The 24,516-nt window shown below is 39.8% G+C and overlaps 1 protein-coding gene across 1 annotated transcript; it reads right to left on the bottom strand.

Moving 5' to 3' along the window:
• Positions 1–2,300: 2,300 nt before the first annotated feature.
• Positions 2,301–23,398, bottom strand: LOC146309765 (ankyrin repeat and fibronectin type-III domain-containing protein 1). Its single transcript, XM_084745095.1, has 19 exons — positions 23,203–23,398; positions 20,067–20,262; positions 19,485–19,752; positions 17,679–17,879; positions 15,267–15,380; positions 14,816–14,913; positions 13,921–14,011; positions 13,090–13,197; positions 12,434–12,533; positions 10,620–10,749; positions 10,302–10,421; positions 9,965–10,071; positions 8,909–9,023; positions 8,438–8,604; positions 7,946–8,123; positions 7,618–7,780; positions 6,018–6,184; positions 5,455–5,662; positions 2,301–4,825 (listed from the first exon to the last, which is right to left on the bottom strand). Exons 2-19 carry the CDS (start codon positions 20,226–20,228, stop codon positions 4,059–4,061), a joined length of 3,264 nt encoding a protein of 1,087 aa, XP_084601221.1. The 5' UTR covers positions 20,229–20,262; positions 23,203–23,398; the 3' UTR covers positions 2,301–4,058.
• Positions 23,399–24,516: the final 1,118 nt, after the last annotated feature.

Raw genomic sequence — 24,516 nt, forward strand, 5'->3', positions numbered from 1 at the left:
CAGTCTGGTAAAACATGCTTCTTGAGGAATCTGGCTCTCTTGCCTCTTAGTGCAAAAGCCAAATGAACACTAGGTGGCAGGAACTCCACACAGTAAATAATCCTACCAAGACATCCCAGCACTGATATGTAATATTTTACTGTGCTTTTTATATGGTTTACTGCAGATTGGATAGTTTTATTTTTTCTACCACGTACTTATAAAAATTACCCTTGGGGTGGTAGGTAGGTTAAACAGTGAAATCAATTAATCAAATCCAGACCACTCCTATTTGATTTGATTAGTAATGATGGAGCAGTGCTACCAAAAGGAGGTGGAGTTGAGGGAAGCTTCAGTAATTCTAATCACAGCAGCTTGTCCCATAAACAGCAGACAGATGAATGAGTGGGTGGTATAAAAATATTGAATAGCTTCTAAATTTTCAAATTTCTTATTAAATGGAGTTTTCAGTTTTGGTGCTTGAATGCAACATATCACAGTATTTACACAAGTGTTTATTTTGGGGGCACCAGCAGTTCAGTCTGTGGGAATTTGTGGCTTGATAACCAGAGGGTGGCCGGGTCAAGTCTAGCAAGGACCAGTCAGTACAGAGTGTGGACTGGTATCTGGAGACGTACCAGTTCTATTCAGACCACTTTAACAAAATGACAGCAGCCTAGGGGCCTGTTAATACACAAACATTAAAAATAATGGAATTTACTGGGACTATAGCTGAAATTCTTTAGTTTCAAATTTATTAACATTAACTGAATGAACTTGGTGCAAGGATTAACGGATAAGTCAGATATTTCACTGCATTCTGGAACTGCAACTGCATTTTAGTTGTAGATGCTTTAGTAACATTTGAAAGAGTTCAAACAAGATTAAACATAGCTGCAGCCTCGTCCTTCATGAAATCACTGAAATTTTGGAATGATTAATGAACAGAAAGCATAAACACAAACTGCTCCGATCGGAGACAGAATGAACAGAGCTTAAATGTATTAAGCTCTTTTAATGTGAAAAGGGATCAGAATTATCCTCATTTCTGTTTAACTTTTGCTCCTCTTCAACTAATAGTTGTACTACTAGCTGCACTTTACATAGTCTGAAAGGCCGTCACACAAAGATATTTCTCTGTGTTGCTAACAGCCTAGTTTGTCCCATCATACAAAACGGACATATCTGTCCCTCCTTTCCAGGAAAAACAGTGTGACTCAGCTTATTTTCATTTTGAAAATGGTCTGAGGGCCACCCAGCACCCTACTGGGGCCCAGATTTGGCCCACGGGCTGCATTTGAGTATCACTGCCATAGAGGTTGTTCCATCAGAATAATCACTTATCTATACTGAACCACTGAGGCACACTCACCAGTGATGACTGTAATAATTAGCGATGGGAAAACTGTCGTGACAGTTAATTTAAGAGTAACTTGATCATTTTTTGCTTTGATCTGCTAATCAGTTGATGTTTGGAGGGTTTGGCACTAAGCTGATTAGAAATTTACTTGTTCATCAACTGAGTGTGATTAAAAATGCATTGATAATGTGCAATTACAGTTCTTAAAAGCTGTGCACACCACACTTGTGTTTTCAGTGATTCTGCTTGAATCGACTCTGCCTAAAATAACATGGAGGCATGATGGATTTAGATGAGGTCATCCACCAGTGTGCAGGGCAGGGTTAAAGTGTTTAATGAAATGTTACAGACTTATATATGTGCCTCTTTCTACACAAGAAGTAGAAGACATTTAGTAGGGATGCACAGTATGGATTTTTTTTCTATTTAAAAAAGTTGATAGCACCTAGTTTATACACAGCTGCAGGTTAAGAAAGGATTAAATCCATCCAGTAAAGATGGATGATTTATATTACAAAGCTCTGACTGAAACAACTGACATCAAAGACAAAAAACAGTTGTGACTCTTCAAGTATTCGTTTATTTCTTTCTAACCTTCTGACCTAGATAGAGCATTTTGCCTAAAAATCAAATCAAATCTAATTAGATGTTTTGACATACTCTGTCAAATCATATATTATTATATTATTAAATAATTAAATACATATATAAATAAATAAATATGATACATGATAGATAATAATAATAATAATAATAATAATAATGATAGATAATATAATAATGATAAGATAATAATAAATAATTAAATAAATAAATGAATGAATAAATAAATAAATAATTATATTATTGAATAATTAATAATAATATAAAATTCTTATTATCAGATGATAATTTTTTGGCCTTGATATTTATTGGTCATGTGTACAATTTAGAAAAAGCAACAGGAATGAAACACGGAATGCTAAAGCACTATTACAGGCAGTATTTATTGGGATTTTAACAACAGTTTGAAATGTTTCAACACATTTAACAGTTTAATATATAATGACCTCAAAATGTTGTTTATCCACATGTTGATGTTGTTTAAACGTTATAACTTAACCCACTTAAGTATTTACTTTACCAGATATAATATAATACCTCCGCAATAATATGAACTGTGGCAATGCAAGATGAAATCTAAAGTTAATTTAAGAAAACAAAAAGGCCAGTGAAAGTAGCCACAACTTGACTTTAATAGAAAGGCAGTGAACTGCAAGGAAAAGCTATTTCATTCTATTCTTTTCTATTCAACCGAGTACATTATTTTGCAGTTCTGTTTTAAAGAAACCATAGAAGAGCTTCAACCAGAACCACCTCACTCGTCACACATGCCCAAAATTTCTCTCTACTTGGTTTAGTCCGCATTGTTCCTGTGGTAATTTCCTTTAAGCCATCCCTTTCCCAAACTCATACATTTCCATATCTCTCTCTGGTTACTGGTTAACATTTACCAGGTTTCTCTGGCTGTTGCTCAATCTCTGATTAACTCTGCATGCTAAGAAGGAGGTTAAGATAAAGTAGAAGATACAACATCAGGCCAAATCTCAAAATGAACTGACATGAATTTCAAAGGCTTGTAAGTTCCTTAACCTAAAGGTATAATATGCAAAAATTTCCTTTAAACAAGTACAGACACATATGAGGATAATCCCTTTAATCATCAGTTATGATCCCCTAGAAGTGTGTGGTGGTTGCACCTGCAGAGACTGGGATCTTAGCCAGTGTTTCTTTATTTTCTTATTATTTTGCTGCTTTCAGGATGCTTTATCAACCCAAAATGTCAGTATTTGATGTCCTGGGAATAAGACTTAACAATAAACCAACATTCTGATATGTTTACGAACAGCTTGGAGAAATCCTACTGATTCTACTTTTAACAAAAACCCAGGATTTTTTGCACTGTGTGGTACTAAGAAAGATAAATGCAGGCAGATAACTGAAATGTTTGAGTATTTAAAAAAAAAAGTCTTTATAGAATGAGGGATCATTTATGAAAATAACTGAAGGAACTGAAGGACAAATCATCTTCTACGTCCTCCTTACAACTGTATTGACATCTTGAGTTTGGTATAAATGCAGCACCCACCTCCTGTCTTCATTTCTTGTCTCTAATTATCAGAACGTGGATGCCAGAAATCGCAGAACTGACAGCAGTAAATACATAAACAGTCTTGCTAGAGTTTCGTTGTGGGATGCCAAAAGTGTAGAAACGTAAACCAAAGATAATCACAACTATTCAATTACACATACAGTCTGGCAGCTTTTCAGAGAATACAAAGCAAACATTTCCATTTTACTGAACTGTATGCATTTAATGAGTGTAGTGATTGATGGATTTTCAAGTCATAAAAACTGCTACTATAGCTTAATTTATCCACACAAGACGCTCTAATGGACTGAACATAAAAGATAAACTGGTGACCCAGACATGTCATAAATAAAACAGTGTAGTTATGGCATCTTCATTTCCCACATCCGTTCAATCAGCTGTAATGATGTGTTAGATGAAGTGGTATCACTTGAATCTTCAGTCCACAACTTAATTGGGCAGGTGGACAGTTGGTGATCCAGGAAAAAGTCATTTCCAAGCCAAAAAGGTCTCGATGAACAGTGCTGCAGCCCACTGTTTGATTTTAAATGGGTAGATGTTAGAGTCAGGCTCATACTTGAGTTGATATCAGGATGAGCTGTTAGAGGGTCTGTCCCACTCCACCTGGTTTCTCGCTGGAAAGCACGTTGCCTTGCTGGGAATGCTGGGAACATGCTGAGCCTCTGTATCCTCTGAAGCAAAATCCCAGGTCAAAACAGACACATCACCACCTGTGGCATTCACCACCGTGTGACCCGCAGACATGCCTTGTCCTTGCAACACAGTATTTTCAGGTTGCGTCTCTCTCACACTGCTGCTGTTATCCTGCAGGTTGGTCTGTGACAGACACCCGACTCCACTGGTCAAGTTTGAATTCTCTAAGTGAAAGAAGGTGTTGTTTTCGCAAATCCCCAGTCCAAAGCTTTCTAGCATATCTATTACTGATGGTGTGGACGGGTCACTGGGGGTCTCTTCCTCAATAAGGCTGAGTGTGGGCAAAATGTCCACCAATTCTGCCATCTCCATTGGCTGGATTACCTCAGTGATGCTGGGAGGAAAATCCTTTTCCTTGGTGTAGGACTCCTGTGTGTCCAAAACTGTGTACCCCATTTCCAACTGTGTAACAGCCGCAGGCTCTAGGCCAGACTCGATTAAAACACTTGCGCATCCTAATTCTGACTGGCCGATGCTTGTCAAGTCTACGGTTGATTGGGCGGCGATGTCTACAGGGTAACCTCCCTTCGCGACACCTTCCGTCAACACCAGTGCAGCCTCTTCAGGAACAACCATGATTCCTGCTGGAGCAGAGACCTCGGCGGTGACAACATTTGGTGGGGTTCCACTGACTAAACAATCTGAAAAGGAAATTGGATTACAAAAAGAAGTTCAGTTCATGTTAATCCTCAGATTATAGCAGCATTCAAGATTAAGATAGTTAGTGGTGGGAGCCTGGGGCTTTGTTGGAAACACCCATGCCTTCAGTTTCTCAGTTATGGTGCTGCTGTTGGACTTTTAGGCGACCCACCTTGAGACACAGTCTTATAAAAACACCAAAGAGTTTTTGTGTGTCCAATAAGCACCCATGTGCACACACATTTTGACTATCAGAAATACACTAAATAAAATCTATTCTAAGGCAAATTATATAACCAGTATTGGTGATGAAATGCCTCCAAATTAATCCACTTCCTAGTGCTGGACTGAGTAGTTAAGTTTGGTATTTTGTGTTGCAAAATGCAAAATTTTGTGCTGGTTTATAGTTTTAAGCATTTGTCTGGTGGCTGTTGTCTTGGCACCAGCTGTATTTGGCATATTTTTGGGTGCTTGTCCCTTATGTTGAATGTCAGTACGGGGCTAGCATCGCTGAGAACTGTTTTCTGGCTCTCATTCTGTGCTGCTTGCCACAATACTTCATTTTATTCTCCACAACCATATGCTGTATGCACAATGAACATACATATCTACACCCACATCATCACTGTACCTGCAATGGCTTGTCTCTGAGCTTGGATCCGATGGGGCCACGTCAGTCTGGCAGTCAAACTCTCTTCTTCTTCCTCGCCATCGGGACGTGCTGGCGGATCTCCTCCCATCACCAGGCCGAGAGGCACCGCCCCCACCCACTGCTTGGACCGAACGCACTGCAGACAGTCCATAATCCAGCGGGCATCCCTCCACACCACATCCAGACGCTGAAGACACAGGAGATTAAATGATACCGAAACTGCTAAATTAGTTAAACCAAAATCACATTTGATCAGCACTTTTCTACACTTAATCAAATTCACTGATGGGTGAATCCAAGCAACAGCCTTTATTTCTTATTCATTTCCCTCATTAAACCTGTATTCATCAGAGAGGAAGAGATGTTTAAAAGAAAAGCAGACAGAACAATTTTCTAGCTTTCAGGCTACTGAAATGTGGATTTTGCAGCAGCAGCAGGGGCAACAGAGGTAGATCAGTATGCTGTGCTGTTCTGCACTACATGTTTCACAGCTCTTCTTTCAACTGTGCACCCTTCTTTTGTTTCTGCTGTCGTGATCTTACCCGGGAAAGCTCAGTGATGTGGTTCAGGCGCTCTCGTGCTTCCTGCACCTCCTTGGTGTCCAGCGCCTCCCGCAGTGCCTGCTGGGCCAGATGAGTGTCCAGCTCCAGCCTCACCCAGGCCTGGCAGTACTGGGACAGAAAGCCCCGATCATACGTCCAGAAGTGAACTGGTGATGAGCAAGAGTTAAGAGAAAAAGACAAATCACTACATCAAAGCTGAGAGAAAAAGCCTGAGAACTCATTAGCACACTTCATCACACATTTAGCGTGGGAATTTTCAAGAGGGGTCAACAGGAACGATGGATTTAAATTAGAACAAATCCTAAAGTGTGGTTGAAAAGTTGGATCAAAGGACTAATTAGATAAGAAGAAACAATAAAAGTAACTCATCTTCAAAAGAGTAAAAGATCAGATACTGCACCTCAGTGTGCTTTGCACATACTACACTTTCCAATCAAACTGGTAAGGTTTGAAATGTGTTTCAGTGGTTATTTTGGGGGTCATTTAAAATTCTTTGGTTCCTTTGAAGATGACACACATTTATTGATGTTAATAAGATGCCAAGTGAAATTACTTCTGTTCTTATATAATGCTACTTGGTGTTTTTCCTAAATTCAAAGGGCTTCAGGACACCATGCTGCTCGTTTATTTTAATGGGATGGTTCGGATCACCTGAAATGGGTTCTTCTAAGGTACTTATCAAAAATCAGTGTATTACCTACAGTAGATGGTGGTCAGCATGCCCCCAGAGAAGCAGCAGGAGTACCACTGTAGGAAGCTGAGCAATGTACTGCTGTGGACAGAGTCTGCAGCAAAATGGATTTTAGCCACTTAAAAAAGGTCCACCGGGGGCATGTGCCCCATGTGCTAAAGCTGTGAGTCTTCTGCAGCAGCCACAGGGTCAATTACCACCTGTGACCCTTTGCTGTGTGTCAGTCTCACACCCTTTCTCCCATTTCCACTCTCCATCTGAATAAAGGCATAAAAATATCACCTAAAAAATCAGTATCGGTTTAAGTGTACACTATATTTTTTTCAGTGCATTACCTTGACATCAGACAGCCTTTTCCAGTAAGAAACTGCCGTTTTATAAGCCAAATATCACTCTCCTAACCAACCACACTCCACTGGCAAAATCACTAATTTTGCCTCGCAGAACACAGGAGTTGCTGGTCTCACACTGTCTCGAACAGTTAGTATGTTCATGTTATTTGCGCGGCTTTAGTGTGTTCAAAGCTTAGTTCAGATTCAGAAAATCACACAGTGATGCAGCTAACTAGCAGATCACGGCAGCGGTTGACCAGCAACTAATGTGTTTTGCACGGTAAAATGACTGATTTAGCAAAAGGCATCTGAAATGAAATATGTTTTGCTGCTGACTCTATCCACAGCAGTACATGTGCTTCACTGTAGATGAACCCATGTCTATAAGAATTTTTGTTGTTGTTGTTATTTTTAACTTTTTTTTTTTTTAACATTTTATCTGCTAGTGGTATTGTTTAGCTCCCGCTTTTGTGGGCCTGTTTTTTTTCATTGCTTGAAAAACACAGTGGTATTATTATATCCTGTATCTATGTTGCCAGCATAGTTCTCCACCTACCCAGCTCAAAGATCTGCAGGGGCATGGTGAGCCCAGGCTCCTTGGTCCCCACCAGAGGCCAGTAGCTGGAGCTGAAGTCCTCACTGGGAGGCAGCAGCAGCAACATGGACAGCTTGTCTCCAAACTGCACCAGCTCACGGGTGTACACACCATACTGGTACGCCTGCAACAGACACAAAAATTCCAACAAACATCTCCAAATGTTATGAAAATCTGTTAAAGTTTGACATGGAACTGACTTTCATTTTGTCTTCTACTTTCTAAAGAAATCACAACACAACAGTTCAGAAATGAGGAGTTTGATGTGGTTGTTTGGAACCAGTTGTACCCTGTAGAGGGGGATGTTGAGCTTTGTTAGGAGATGTGTGACTGCTGCCCTCAGAGACCTGATGAACTCCAGCAGTCCACTGCTCTCCATCAAGCTCTCGTCCTCGCCACTGAACAGGTTCTGAACACTGCCATTGGTTGTGGTGTAAACATGACTCTGAAGCCATGCCCACTCCTCTCTGTCAAACAACGACGATGCAGTTAATAAAACACTTCTATCAAAGTCATAATAAGGAGAGACGGGAAAGGTGTGAAAACTTTTCATATCAGTAACTTTGCATATACTTTGCGTTCATCCAGACCATTTTCCATTATTGATTTATTTTGCCAGCAGGGACAGCTGTCTTGTTGGTGAAGACTTCTGGAAAAGTCCAAAATCCATCCTTTCTAAATACCCTTTTTAAAGCTTTTGGCATTTCTACAACACCAGGAAGCAGCAGGTATGGTATGGCAAGCTTTGGAAAATAAAACAAAATGGATACAACAGTCTTACCTGGAAACGTGGGCATTGTGTCGGACCCGTGTGTGGCAGAGCAGATTGGGCAGCCTCTGTGGCACCAGGACCCTAATCTGTTCTACTGAGCTGCACAGTTTCAGGATGCCCACGTACAGACCCGGCTGGGCCCACTGAATGCTGTGCCTGTGGAAGGATAGTTTCTCCTGGGGAACAGAGACAACACAGGTACAGGTTGGGGACTTTGAGATATGTTAATAGGATGTAATGTTTAGATGCCTTTTATTCACTGTGTCTCCTTTTTGGTAAGATAATTTGGTTAAGGCCTGTTAAATTAATTCCACTGCGTCTTCAGGGTAATTTGAGTTGCGCGGAAGAGGAAAACAAGGCTCAATAATCAAGTCAGGAAAGTCAATACACTCAATCATTATGCACTCACTGCTAAATACATTCTGCTGCTCACTGATTTTTCTGAGTCTCTCTCTTACACAAACACAAACCAAAGTTCACCTTGAGCTGTTCATAGAGCATGTCCATGGCAGTGGGCTCAGGCAGCAGAGGAGTTCTGCTGCGATTCTTTTCCAGGCGAGCCAGGGGCATCCAGTGAAGCGGAGGGTCAGGAGGGCTTGGAGAGTGCAGGCAAGTCAGTTTAAAAATTAAATGCAACCATATGGAACCACCAATGAAATATTCAGTTTGATTAATTCTTGTTAGTATAACACAACAACCAAAACAGAGGCTGGATATGCCATGAACATCATTCTGCATATGTGCTAAGCAAGCCCTGCACTGAAAATTCAATTTGTAAGAATCTGAAAATGTAGCTACTTTAGTACCACTATCAGCACCCTAAGTTACGAAAAAAAGACCCATATGAAAACAATTTATATCAGTTTAAGTATACACTATACCTAGACTCTTGTTGTCTCTCGCTCAACCAGACTGTATTGGCAAAATCAGTCATTTTACCACACAGAACACAGGAGTTGCTTGTCTACCACTGCCTGCCTCGATCAGTTAGTTTGTGGGTGTTATTTTGTGACTTCTGTGTTTTAACAGTTTAGTTTGGATTCACCAAAATCACACAACAGCACAAGCTAATGACTGAGGCAGAGATAGACGGACAACCCCAGGGTTCTGCGAGTTGCTAAATAACTGTTTTTGCCAATGGAGTCTGGTTGAGAGAGAGCGATACCTGTTTTATGTAACAGCAGTTTCCCATTGACAAGCCTGTCTGATCAAAAGATAAAGTGGTGAAAATATTCTAAATATAGCACACACTTAAACTTTATGGATTGTTGAGGGGATTTTTTTTAAGATACATCTTACTGCTGACGCTGTACACAGTAGTTCATTGCTTAGCGTCTGTGCTGGTACTCTTGTCTGCTTCTCCAAACACCATCTACTGTATGTACACTGACTGTTGATAAGTACCTCATACAACCCAACTTCAAATAATCCAAACTATCCCTTTAAATCTTCCAATGACGCTGTGTGTTCTTGGTGGCCGCAAAGAAAAATGTCTGACAGGGAGTAACAGAATGTAAAAAAAAGTTTATTTCTCACCTCGGAGGGCTTGGGAACTCCTTCAGAGTCACCAGTAAGACGTTTCCCTGCCGGTCTTTCAGAGGCTCGTAGTAAACCTGGCCCAGGTCCGCTGTTCCAAGGGAAGACTGAAGGCAGACGAAGATACAGTGGTAAAACAGAAACATGAGGATGAATAAATATGAGGATATTAGGGACTAAAGCGGTAAACACAAAGGTTCTGGGGTACAGGCGTGTAGAAAGAGATAGGGAGGCAAGGCACCAGTAAGAAGAGTAGGAGGAGTAAGAGGTAATTAAAATAGCAATTAACCCATTTTGATACTTCTTATCATGCAGAGTAAGCTGCTTAACTTCCTACCTGCAGCTGGGAAACAGCTCTTAAAATGTTGTGCCTGTTCTGCAGGAGGGAGGAGGGGGATGAATGAGCAGAGGAGAGGGCCTGCTGGAGCCAGGGCACTTGTTGCCATGCACAGGACAGCTAGAAAAAAAAAATCATTCATTTTTTAACTATATTTCACACAGAAAGTTCCACATTTTCATTCTGTTTAATTACACCTGTAGATTCAATAACTAAAACAATAGAAGACTGTGTTTGATTATGAAAACAGTTCATGTGTATTGACTGTGTTTTAAATGGATGTATGTGTGTTGAAGTAACATATACATGACAGCTCACTTTGGCAAACCAAAGAAAGTCGTGGGTGATGGAGGTGGAGCAGCACTGAATCTCCACGAGTGGGATTTGATCTTCAGCTGTCACCAGGATGTTTTCTTTGTGGTAGAACACAGTAGCCAAGTACACACCCCTAATCAGATCAATATGAGACAGAGCAAACAAAGACAGAAGACAGAGAAACATCAAAAACTGAAAAAACAAACAAACAGTTCAGGTGACTCCAGATCTGCATTACAGTCGGACTACTCTCACTTAAACCACTAAAAGTGTCTGACGCACAAGTTTTGAAGTACACCTATTGTTTTAAATGGCTGAACGCACACCACAAGTGTTATGAGGCATATCAAATTGCCTTGAAGACCCTATGCTAACCTTATTTCAATGCTGGAGCATCAAATGAGGATCCAGCTGCAGTATCTGTTTGGACAGAGTTACTAGGAATAAAAAGGTCCCCAGAAGACAATATTTCATTAAACACATATTTAAAAAACTATACATAATAGTAAGTCTAAACAGCTATTTTGTGGTGTCTGTGGCATTTCATATAACATTACTCAAACAGCAGTGTACAGAAAATGAATGGGGGTATGTGTAATATGCAAAACCTTTGCCTACATAGCGACCTTTTCCTAAAACACTGCTGAGTCTGTGGTGTTGACATTTGACATCTGATGCACTGCGCCACAGGAGCATCAATTCAATTTAACACTTTTAGTGCGGTTGGGCCCTAAAATAATGATAAAACGATTAAATCTCTTTGCATCTGACATCAGCTTTGAGGCTTTATTGTAACTCATTCTTTGACACCAAACTGTTTCATCAGCTGAAAATCTAAGAGAGATCAGAGAATTTCATCAACTCACAAAACAGCCTATAAAGTAAAAGCAAGAAAATAAATTTTCACAGGCTAAAGTTATAGTCCGGTCCAATGCACTAATTTTCTGATGGTGCTGTTATCACTGTCAGTGAAAAATAAGACTTAACCTTACTCTGGATTTTGTGATAATACATTTTAAGGATTTTTCACGAACAAATGATTCCAATTCATACAGGAGTTCAAATATACGAGTCTAACCCAGCACAGTACCCTACAAAGACCTGAATGATTTAACTTAATTTGATAGCAGCAGAAATGTAAGGTCTGGCACCAAAAAATCGCTCTATGCTTGGAGCCGACACAGAGAGTGATAGATAATCTAAGTGTATCAAGTATGGCCAAGTGCTCCAGATGCATCAAAATTGTATCATAGGTGAATTTTAAGGTGGCAGAGAGCAGGAGGCTCAAACTCAGATTCCAGTAGGCTAAATCAATCACTTTTCAGAACACCTTTATTGCTCTGTAAATCCAAGAACTCTCAAGGTCTTGATTCTTTTTTTTTTTTTTTAATCCAAGCACTTTCAAGTACTTTCTAGACTCATGGCAACCATGCTTATTGCAAGTTATGCAAAAGATGTTCAACATTTTCCTTCAAACCGCTTTGTTTTGAATCATCTATACAGTGTTAAACCACTTTTTTTAATGCAATAAATTTATTATCTACTGTTTGCTAATGTGGTGAGTGTGGTCTACTGAACACTGGCAGCAGAAGCCTTGATCAGTCACATGCCACATATCATCCTGTTCAAAAGACCTCTTCCCTAATCTTGAGACTTCAGCAGCTTTAATGCGACCACTGTTCTTTTTCAATAACCATAACAGATATGAGCTTGGACTTGGCTTTGTAGTCTACATCGCTGTAATCACATCACATTTAATCCGTTACTCCCCACAGCCTCAAGGCACAGTGGGACAGGTAAGACAGATGGAGTGCTACCTCTGTAGGAGACGAACAAACTTGGTGGCGGACTGGAACAGTTGTTTGATGCCTCGAGACACAGACAGACGCTTGCTGGGACTCTGGGGCTTAGAGCTCTCTGTGGAGCGGAGGAGAGGAGGATCAGACAGGATGAAAATCACTTTACTGCCAAAGTACATTCACTGAGCACACGCATTTGAATGGCTGGGGAAACAGTTCTCTCTGTAGAGAAAAGAGTTCATACATGCAACACATGCTTCAGATATAAAATGGTGTAAAGTTAAATTGAACTTGCAAAATTTTTGATAACAAAATCTGAGATTGGAAAAAAAACAGTGCTTTTATATTAAAAGGAGGAATTTCTTGCTTTACTATTTTTGGTACATGACGTATCCGCCAAAGGTACAGTGTTTTCGAGGAGTTAAAAGAAATAGCTTTTAATAGAAAAGTAATAGAAATAGATAGTAATAGAAGAAAATTAGGACTTTATTGCATTTAATGGTAAATATACATATGTAGGGGCATAAAACTGGCAAGGTTAATATGTTCTTTCTTCTCTTTTCATTGTGATAGAAAATATATTGATAGTGTGGTGTGGTTTTATGGACTTAAAATGGCTTCACAGCAACTGCATATGCAATTGTGACAACTGTTATATAAAGAGCTGGAGTTACCTATGCAGAATCCTCTGTAATGTGGCTCTCTGGCATCTTCCAGCACTTTTCCCATGAGGCCCTCATGATTTCTGAACTGCGACTTCACACCGATGCACTCTCTCCAACCTACACGGGAAGAAAAGAGAGAAATGAATCATCACTGTCATTTTTATGCAATTAGGGAAAATCATTCAAGACATCAAGAACTCATTTGCGGGCGAGTCCTGAGTGCTGCTTTCCCCTATCTTGGTGATTAGGAGGCGAGAGCGATTGCATGAGAGACCATCTGTGTGTCATGACTCTGAAAGTTTCCATGCTGATTCATTCCACGCTACTGAAAGTATTTCTCCTTTCAAGATAGGTTTAAATGGATTTACAAGTTAAATTGTGCTACCTAACAGACACTGTAACATGCTGAATATGACTCATATCACTGCTTGGCTTGCATTCTAACTTATATTTGGATTTATATTAATATCTTTTGCATTTGTTCGCCATTTCAAATCATTGAGTGACAATTTCTGCATCATTCACAGTATACAGTCGAAAGGAACAGCAAGTTATGCAGCGAGAGAAAGAGAGAGGAAGGCATGCAACAAAAGATTAGGAGCCGAATTCAGACTCAAAGCAGCACGGGTACAAGGCCCATTGACTCACAGTGACATCTTTAATTCTCCACGTTTTAATAATTCATTAATCTACCAGCTGTGAGTGGATTCCACTTCTTTCACATCAAGCTTGACGTCAGCCAAGTAATTTCATTACTCGGGGACGGAGAGAAAAAGACTGGAGCCCTTTCAAAGCAGCAAGTCCACATTCATCAAAGTTTTTGCAGTTCAGTATACTCACTGGAGGGGGCAGCGCTGGCTGGAGTAGAGCACTGAGGCGGGCCCCATCCTTTCACATTGAAGGCACTCACTCTCACAAAGTAATGCACTCCCTGCATTTGGAGAAGCACCAGAATGCCAAATTATCACCATGCATTAATCTTATGAATCATTCGTTCCAGGCAAAGAAATGACACACTGCTCTTAATTATTAATTCATCTGGTTAGGTAAGGCAGTCGAGGGCGATAACTGGTAAAACATAGTAGATGATGATTCTGGAGCATTAAATACAGTCTGTGAGAAGGATTAGCTTAGGTTTAGGTTAGCTAATGTGTGTGTATTGCAAGAGTGTCCATAATCGCATGTCCTGAATAGTTCAGATTATCTGAAGTGGGGTTGTATGAGGTACTTATCCATATTATCCAGGATAATATAAGAAAATATAAGATAAGATTCTGGTCAGTACACTCCCAGTTAGGAGAAGCAGAGTGGAGCACCAGCATGTAAGCTAAGCAATGTACTTCTGTGAACAGAGTCAGCAGCAAAACCTTTTTAGTCACTCAATAGCAACTCAATATCAGTTTAAGTGTACCCTATATTTAGAATATTTTCATTGATTTACATTACCATCAGAAAGGCTTTCTGATGGGAAACTGCTGTTATATAAGCCAAATATCTATCTCTCCAAATCAGATAAAAACTAACACATATGGAGTTTGGTTGCTTTGGAGAGAGAGCAATATTTGTCTTGTATAACACCAGTTTCCTGTGGCTGGCTCATACAAATAATCTGGACTATCCCTTTAACTGTGCGCACTTGAATGCACATCTACTGTATGTGTGTGTGCTTGCAGTTAGATCCTGTGGTTATCCTGATGGGCACTTGCATTAGTGCATGAAGGTACTGCATACTTACTGCTGTGAGTCCCTTGATATTATGGGATGGGTTCTTGGTCTCTGTTACTTGGGCTGAGCCAAGGATGCGTTTGAAGCTGGCTGAGGTGCTCCATTCCACTGTGAACACAAAACAACCTCACTGACAGATTATACTCTGGCTTGGAGAACTAAGGATTTGAGTGTTTACAGTTGCGTGGAACTTGCTGTACCTGGGCTTAATCTACCCTTGGCTGTGAAGTACGACATTTATGCAGCTGTAAAACTAAGCAGCAAAAACAGAGAAGCCAAACTACATCCATAAATATAAGGCTTTTGGACCTGTCTGTCTAAATGATGTGTGGGAGACCTTGATTATATTTTTCTTTTATTTATCCATCATGTCTCTGTCCACGTCTTGATCACAAATCCTGCTTTCTTGATTTGTCCCTCCACTCGTCTATTCGTTCCTACAAGTCTTGTTATTCACCTACCTCTGTAGCAAGTGATGAGCCCCATGGTGTCACCTTCTGGCTCTTTGATTGCCACAAACAAAGAAGATGTGCTGGTCACCAGTATGGACACTTGACTGGGAGGCCCAGGGAGTTCTGGGAGAAACATTTAGACAGATCAATGATCAAGTGAGCACTACTTTGTTCTGAGAATAAAAGATGCAGAGTACAACACAAATGATTAGATAGAGTAAATGGATTAACCTGTATTTGGTCTCATCAAAACTCACTTGAAATATATATATATTTTAAAATATATACTATACCTTATTTTCTGGCTGAAATTTAGCTTGCAAAATAGCCAAAAAAAAAAAAGATGCAAGAAAGTGTATTTTGTCTGCCTACGTCTCTTCTCTTTTTACTGTACTCAAAAGGGGTCTCGACTATCATTTGTACTGTACTGAAGTTTAAAATTCTGTCCGAATCCAATCCAATCCAAATTTATTTATAGGGCACATTTAAAAAAAACAACAGCTGACCAAAGTGCTGTAAAAAAATATAGCAGAAACCATAAAAACAGCACAGTAAGTAAGTAATAAAAATAAAAACTATAAAAGGAAAATATAAAACAACACAATAAAAACAACAGGAACATAACACCATAAAAGCAAAGCATAAGAACAGCGCAACTCTCATGGTGAGTTAACAGCCAAAGAATAAAACTGTTAAGACGTAGTTTAAAAACAGCCAGTGTGGAGGTCGGTCTAACTTAGGAAGCTCACTCCGGAGTTTGGGGCCTGCAACTATAAAGGCATGGGATGTAGAGTTGTAAAAAGACAGAGCGATACGTTGCAGGTAGCCCATGTAAAACATAAAATCTTAAAATCAATCCTAAAACATATGGGGAGTCAGTAATCGGAGGCCAGTATGGAGAAATGTGCTCTCGCCTGTGTTTATCTGTTAAAAAACAAGCTGCAGAATTCTGGACCAAATGCAGGCATGAGAGGAAGGCCTGGCCAACACCAGCAAAATTCTGGTATCACATGCAGTGCTTAGTTGTCATTCATGTTGTGAAACCCCCTTTTTTATAGAATCAAATAACTAATTGAAACCAACTTCATCAGAAAAATCAACACTGGAAAACACAGCAGAGTGATAAGAATGACCTAAAATGACAGTTACAGTCTCTGGGGAAAATGTATTTGTCATGTACTTTTATTTTCAGTTTGGTCCATGTCCCATCTGGTAAGATGGAAGGGATGGGGTTTATGATCTGTACTGCAGCCAGCTCCCAGAGGGAGATATTTTGGCTTCACTTTTGGGGAGCTCTCATGTTGTCCATCTTTATTTATGTCAAGGATTTAGACAAGAATCTTTTTATTCTGTATCTTGGCTCTCAAACTAACAAACCGGGGCTGCTAGTCAAATTTAGAGGTTCTCCCCCTTGAAGCTCTGTGTTGCTCCTAGACACTGAATCTCTAGCAGCTCTGCAGGAGCAGTTCTGTAGCTGATCCTGCTCTCTGACCTCCCTGCATATGAATAGAGCCAGTGAAAAAAGTTTCCCTACACTATCACAATATTACTATTCCAATTGTAATCTCTTCACTAGTCCAGAAGAGTTTCTGTACTGTATTTAAATGGAATTGTGACCTACGCCATGACCTGCAGAGAATAATTTCACTCCACCAAGAAGAAGAGCTGGTGCCTTATTGCCCTCACAAAAACACTGTGATCATAAAACAGCTGGAGAGGAGAACTGGAGGTGCTTGAAAGAGAAATCAAATGAGAGCTAAAGAGAGAAATTTAGACAAAGCAATTGAAGCACAGAGGGGACATCATGTCATAATTCTACAAAAAAACAAACAAAAAAAACAGAGTTTGAACCAATAGAGAGGCAAGGGGAAGAGGACTTGAGCAAGTTGGTGCAGGGATAGGAAGGTTAAGAGGCCCGATAAAGCAGAACACAGGCTGCGCCAAAGCCTTTGGAGGTATTTGAGGTGTGGATTACAATGCATGTATCACCCACCAGCACCAAAAGTTTTTAATTTGATAAAAGTAGACACTGTGAGCCTCTGGCGGGAGTGTAGGGCATAGGAGAATTTGGAAAGGTTGATGACAAGGCAGTCTGTTGAATTTTGGATGAGTTGAAAGGGGCTGGAGGGAGACTTTCAAGAGGCCAACTACAAGTTAGCATCAAGACAGCAAATCAGTAAAACTAAAGCAAGAAGGCAGGCTGAATACCTGATCACTGTGGTCTTGCCAGCAGTGATGGAGGGGCTTTGTCTTGGAAAAAAAGTACAAAAGTTCAAGGAAACTAGAAGGGAACTAAAATTGTTTATTCCTTAGTTGAAATTGATTTTGTAGTGAGGACTGAAAAGAATAAGGCCTGTGATCTAGTTTGTGTCCCAAGCTGCATTTGAAGAAAATGCCACAAGCTGACCCACGATCACTGACCTGTGTTTTGAAAGTTCTCTCTCATCCGGCAGTACAGTTGCAGCCTGAGGCTCCAGAGGCGGATGTGTCTGTGGACGTCAGCCTGTGCCTGAGGCCCTGCCCCCACTTTCCTCAACAACTCCTTCTTCTTCTCCTCCACACGTTTGCCCGCCAGTGCCACCAGAGCGTCCAGCTTAAGTGCCCACTCTGCTGGCTGGCACACTGAGAGGAAAAAACACACAGAGCGGAGAAGGAGAGGGAGAGCAGGAGAAGGGATTGGATTCTGAATATGATTGGCTTTATATTACAGTTTTAAATGGCTTTGGCTATTTTTATTTTTTTTTTTAAACAGTCTTAACATTCTCTAAACTGTAAGTGCAATTGTCACAACAGTTTACTGGGACATCGCAACTCTATTGCATCTCTGCGGAAGGTCATAACTCAACTAAAACATTTCACTCATGCTTCAAAAAGTTGTTATTGTGTTGGTAAATTAGCCAGTGCCGCCAAAATAAAAAGTTGTTTTGTCATCATGTCAACTGTATTGCTCAAAATGTAGATGCTTTTTCAACTTAACAGGCAACATTGCAAATGTTTCTTAGTGCATATACAAATCTCTGTTTTGCATGCATTGACACTGACTGCCTACTGTATTGTACAAGAATGTTTTATCTATCTGAATGCTGTTGTGTAGCTTTTTCGGTTCAGGTTATAGTACCATGTAGAGTTAACTGGGAAAAGTCAACACAGTACAATACTGTAGTACGCAGAAAAAGGATATGCACATTTGTATCAATTATCAAAATCAGTGAGACATACATGTATATTCCATAAATATCTATCTATGTAACCAGGTGTTTAGTGCAGGGTAAACCCCGGTTAACTCAGTTTATCTATTATCAATCAATGAGGGGAAACCAGGTGGGGAAACTACCCACCTCTGTACTTCCCACTACACCCCTGCATGCATTGCTAGACAAATAAATTAGCTGTATACATACAAATGTGCACATCCTTTTTCTGTACACTACAGCATTGTGCAGTATTGACTTTTTTCTCTTGTAATCTGAATCTAAAAAGCTCAGTGTGATACACAATACTACTCAGCTGGATAAAACTAAAATAGTAAAGTTAGCAGTCACTGTCAATAAAAAAGTAGAGCAAATATAAGAAATACTTGCAGCACTGGTTAAAAACATCTGAACATTTTGAGCACTGTGGCTCACACATTAACAAAACAACTTTCCCTTTCCTTTGGCACAATAACTCGGTTTTGAAGCATGAATGAGGTGTTTTGGTTGAGTTACAACCGTCTGCAGATGTGCAAGAGAGTTGTGATGTCTTTGAACAGCTGTGACAATCGCACCTAAAGTTTAGAGAATGTTAAGACTGTTTCAGAAAAAAAGAGCCAAAATGTGTAAACAGAAATTTTACCTTTGCTCTTTCATCTAAAGTTATATGCAGTGAGCACAACATTTGCCTCAAAATGACACCTGGCAGGTCATTTGCGAAATTAGCAAACATCATATACAATCTATATATAAATATTTATGGACTATACATGTAAGTGAATGCTCAAACGATGACAGACTGTATGAAGTTGTAAATGATGATTCTTCTGCACACATTTGTGTGAATGACAGAGAAATTCAACACACTTATTTTTCAGAGATCTGAACTTATTATTTTGAAAAAAAAAAAATCTCCTTCAAGAATTGAGCCAAAGTGAGTGAGAAGCCAAGCTGAGCCTACCAACAGCATTTTAAAATCACCTGCTCCCAGCAGAATTTTGATATAATTTGTGATATTTTTAAACATGAGACTCACAAACAGGGTTATGTCTGGCTCCTGCCTTCGTCAACACGTGGAGCAGTGGAGAATTGTGGGTAAGGGCAGCCACATCCAGGGGGACCAGGCCCTGCTCACTGACCCTGTTCACCCCTTTCTCCCTGTCTCTCTCCCAGTCCTTGTCTTTCTTCTCTCCTCTTTCCCACATGCTGCCTCCTCCGCCTCCACAGCTGGTGTGGTCTCTGGACAGCAGGCTTTGTACGGCCAAAGTGTCCTCATTTTCCACTGCCTCCCACAGGGTCTTGTACTAATGGGGGAGCAGGGAAAGGGTGCAGGGCCAATAGGGGGAGAAAGACAGAAGAGGAGAGTTCATACTGAAAAAGAGATTTATTTTATGAGGTAGAGGAAAGGGAGTTGCTGTACAAAGAAAGAGGCAGTGGACGAGACAGGACACATAAATCAAATCATAAATCTGAGCAGCAGTCTCGCCTGGGATAATGAATTCACAGTGGCACGGAGTCAGCATGTAATGTCAAAATAAGATCCCATAATTTAAAAAGAAACCCAACCAGGGGCCAAAATGACCAGACCTCCCCTCCAAATCACACCCAGATATCTTACAGCATCTGCAGACTTGGTGAGGTGCTTGGGTGTGTCCATTTCCCCGCCAACAGATGACTCTCCGCCCCTCAGTCTGACGGACAGGTTTCTGTAGATACGCTTGGGCGAGACAGGGCCCAGGGAGCGGCGGCGCTGGGGTGGGTTCCTCATGGACACAGACATGGCAGGAGCAGGAGGACAGGAAGACAGAGGACAGCTGAAGGGGATAAAGAAATAGTGAGCGGTCTGAGGGATCTGTTAGTTCATGGAAATAAAGATTAGGACCCACGGCCCAAGAGCCATGGCGAGGATGAGAAAAGTGACACGTGAAACAGAGAAAACAAGAACTTGGAGAGAATGAGGAAAGGGTGGGAGGAGGTGAAAGTCATTAGAAACCTGGAGGAGTGTAGGGTGAGAAATAAAAGGAGGGGGGAAAAAACAGGGTAAACAGTCAGGCTCACACAGATTCTTCTACAGTAAAGGCAATTTTCTACCGATTTGAAGGGTGAGTCTAGGCTGAGCTGAGTGGGTCTGCTGTGTGGGTGGATAAATGGATAAAAGTTACAATGCTTCTACACAGACGATGAAAAATGCCTTGAAGCATTTATTTTTGTGCCTCTTACTATTCTCCCTTTTGTTCTTCTTTTACCCGCTATTATGTGACACGGGGCTTTATTCGCTCTGAATGAAGTCCCTCGGCACACGAAGCTATGGACACATCAATCTAATCAACTAAAGAAAAGCAATCTCACGTAAAAGAGCCACAATCCTTTCCTTATAATAAATAGAAATCTCCACATATCATCAGCGTGAAGATAAAAATCCATCATCGCCACCACAGTAATGATGGTTCATTATCAATTCCATTGCCTTTTCATCCTTACAATCAGTCACTTCGTGCCTGAAAATCTGTTTTTTTTTTCCCAACACTTGGAGCAAAATGCAGTCTGGCATAGTTTTTTTCTCCTTGTTCTTCACTCAGCAAATCTTTTCTTTCATTTGTCTTTGTCCTTCTTCTCATTCCCTCTTTCTCTCCTTTGTCTTTTCCACAGTGTGGATTGGCTTTCACGTCGCTTCACTTGACGTCACGCCCCGAGCTGTGAGATCTCAAATGCATCTTTGGAAAAAGGGGGCTTTTCAAACTCTATCATCTCTCTCTGTCATCACCACTTTTCCGTCTATAGGAAAGCCTCAAATTTCAGCGTCTTTTTTACTCGCCTCTATCAAGTCAAGTCATGGGGTGCTGAGTGTTCCTCTGTCCTTGTGTGAAAGGCAATACTCCCCTGGTTGGTGCCAGCTGAGGACACAATATGAGAGCTGTGGCCACAATGACAGTACACTCATTAACACTGTACCTGCTTCCTTGTACAGCTCGTACACTGTCTATATGTTGAGATGCGGGGGCAGTGTATGGGTATAGGGGTAATACCAACCACTGTTATTGGTACGGTTTTCCCTTGTTTGTTTATTTTGTCTCACACCAGTTGTGGAAAGTGCTGATGGAAGAGCTGAGAGAGGAGATTAGCTTCAGTGTTTTCCTTTTTTGAAACAGTACAAAGATGAGGCAACACACCCAGGAGGAGAAGAAAAAAGGGCCCCACTTTATTTTACGGTACAGTAATAGGATGTAACAACTTCGACTTCTACTTCTTTTAAATCAAATTATACAAAAATTAGTAATATGTTCTTTACTAGACAGCGTTAGACCCTTTACTAGACCCGTATTTTATTTTATTAAAGGGTAAGTAGGAACATATCTGCGACTTGGGGCACACCTTTCACTGACCCAAAACAACTGTCAGAGAGCAGAGATTAGTTGTGTGTCCAAATTCTCTGATTTCAGCTTTTTAAATGTGAATATTTTCTTTTTTTTAACTCCTCTCTGACAATAAACTGAGTATCTTTGGACCGGGCAACATTTTTCACCATCTTGTGGAGCAAACAACTAATTGATTAATCCAGAAAATAATCAACAGATTAATCGACAATGAAAATAACTGTTACGGGAAGGACTTGAAAAATAGGTCCAAACATGTGGAGCATATATCCGCCATATGTTTGGACCTATTTTTTAAATGACAAGCTTGTGACTGGAAGTTCAAATTCTCTCATTTCAGATTCAAGCAATTTCATGGACTTGATCAGACAAAACTTATTATTTCTAGTTGTTTGTCAAACTTAATACAAAGTACACCTTGTTATGTCTTATTAGTAAACTGTAAAATAAAGAATTACTGAAAAAAGTGTTTGCAAACACTGCAAGTATTGCAGATACTAGAGAATAACAGGTTTGTGTTCTGTACTTAAAAGGTACCTATGCTGCTGACCCATGAACAGACATACACAATAGAGTCTTTGTGGTTTTGTTGCATGTCAGTACTTCAGCTTGTGGTGATGTTGATGTTTTATCTCAGTACTGTGGCCCGCATGCTGAGAATCGAGTATGCTGCATATTTGCAAATAGGCTTTCTGTTTTTGTCAGTCTGCTAAATGCCATGGCTCACAAGTTCAGCTGTATATGGAAACAAACATCTGATGACTAATATCTCCAATCCCCCAGGAAGTGATGAAGTACATTCATTTGTGTAAATAAACCACAAAGGCATCACTTTCAAGGGTTATAAAACAGTATCAAAAATTTTTCTTTGCATTTTGCAGACTGCAGTGTCTCATTAGATTATTCAGGTTAACAAATTACAATAGGCAAAATAAGTTGAACATAAAAAGCCATTGAGATCATGATACTTAAATAAACAACAGCAGCACAGCAGACAATGAGTGTTTCAGCATGCAGGTTACTGAGACTACAGCCTAACTCAACATAAAAAGTTAGTATACAGTATATTAAAGTTTCTACTTGTAATAAAACACCAAGAAGTATTTAAATCAGCTATAAATCAGCTTAGATTTTTTAAAGTTTGGAAGAAAGAAAATACAGTAGCCAGTACATTGTAGAATATTTAGATGTTTGTCAGAAAATAGCCACTGCAGACAGACACCACATGGAGAAATACCAAAAAGTGCCAATTATGTACCATATTAATAATGCAACGCTGAACATATCCATGAGCTCACTACATGTTGCATGACAGGTTAAAAAACACTCAGCCCGGTATGAACATAATGTCATATTATGTTAATTGTGTTCATTTCTTACCGTTAGTCGACACTTTTGACTTTAATCGGCCTTTTTTCCAGCGTTGTGGTGCTTCGACATGTTTTGACAGATAATTGTCATAAATAGCCGCGCGTCGGTCGGACGTAATAATCCATCGCAGCGACGTCAGGAGTTTTCACCTCTGAGGGTAAAGAGCACCTGAACGTTACACCAGAGTGGGAGACTGCTGCCTCTCTCCCACACACAGAGACACACACACACACACACAGAGAGACACACACACACACACACACAGACACACACACACACACAGAGACAGAGACACACGCGTCTTCCTTGTTCCGCCCTCTTCCTACTTTATCTCATTTAACTTCTCAGAACTAAACTGTTTTTTCATATAATTAAAGGCAGTCTTTTCTATGTAGTAACAACAACAACAACAACAACAACAACAATAATAAAAAATAATAATAATAATATGATTTTATTGATACAATATTATTTACGAATTTGATATGTCCTTTTGAAATGCATAGCATATTTAGCAGAGCTCAACCGATCGACTGATATCATCAGCCCAATATTGGCCTGTCACAGCTATATTGGTCCATATCAGTATTGGTATATATGCTGTCCAATATGAAAACATTAGAATCTAATGCAGATTGTTTTTATTTGTTAGCTTCATAGGCAACATTCTTTGTATATTTGATCCTTTTTATTAATTCTGGTTTAATATATGTGTATATATATGTATATATATATATTTTAATTTTATTATTATTATTTTTTTTTTGGACAATAAAGTTTATTGTTTTGCATTGTATTGTAAAATATCCTGCTTCCATTATGTATCTTTGTCACAAGTGTCAACCACTTTTGAGGAATCATTGCAAAAAATGTATGTTTATGTATACAATCTATATTCTGTATATTATGTTCTATATAAAGAATGTCGTCCAATATATTATTATCAGAAATTTTTTACTCCATAGTATTGGTATCGACCCAAAAAATTCACTACCAGTCTGGCCCTAATATTGAATTTCTGAGTCTTTCTAGAGTTGTATTAGCTGTGAATGCTGGACCATTTATATTTCTGAGCAGTGAAGCAGCTTGATGTTACCAAGCAGACAACACAGTCCTGCAAAATGTGTTTCAGTCTCCACTGCAGTTAAGTTTATACTGGTTTGCCATAGTGCTACGTAGGACAGAACAATTAAGCAAAATATTATTGAAATGACAATGTGGCCAAAAGAAATATCAAAATTGAAGGAGTTGCAATTTTCTGATTAAGGTAAAATGTGTCACAATATAGGATTATAAATTAAGCATTTTGGTGCACAAATCATA

The sequence above is a fragment of the Lutjanus erythropterus genome, chromosome 19 (assembly GCF_056507025.1).
Source record: "Lutjanus erythropterus isolate fLutEry1 chromosome 19, fLutEry1.hap2, whole genome shotgun sequence".
NCBI lineage: Eukaryota > Metazoa > Chordata > Actinopteri > Lutjaniformes > Lutjanidae > Lutjanus > Lutjanus erythropterus.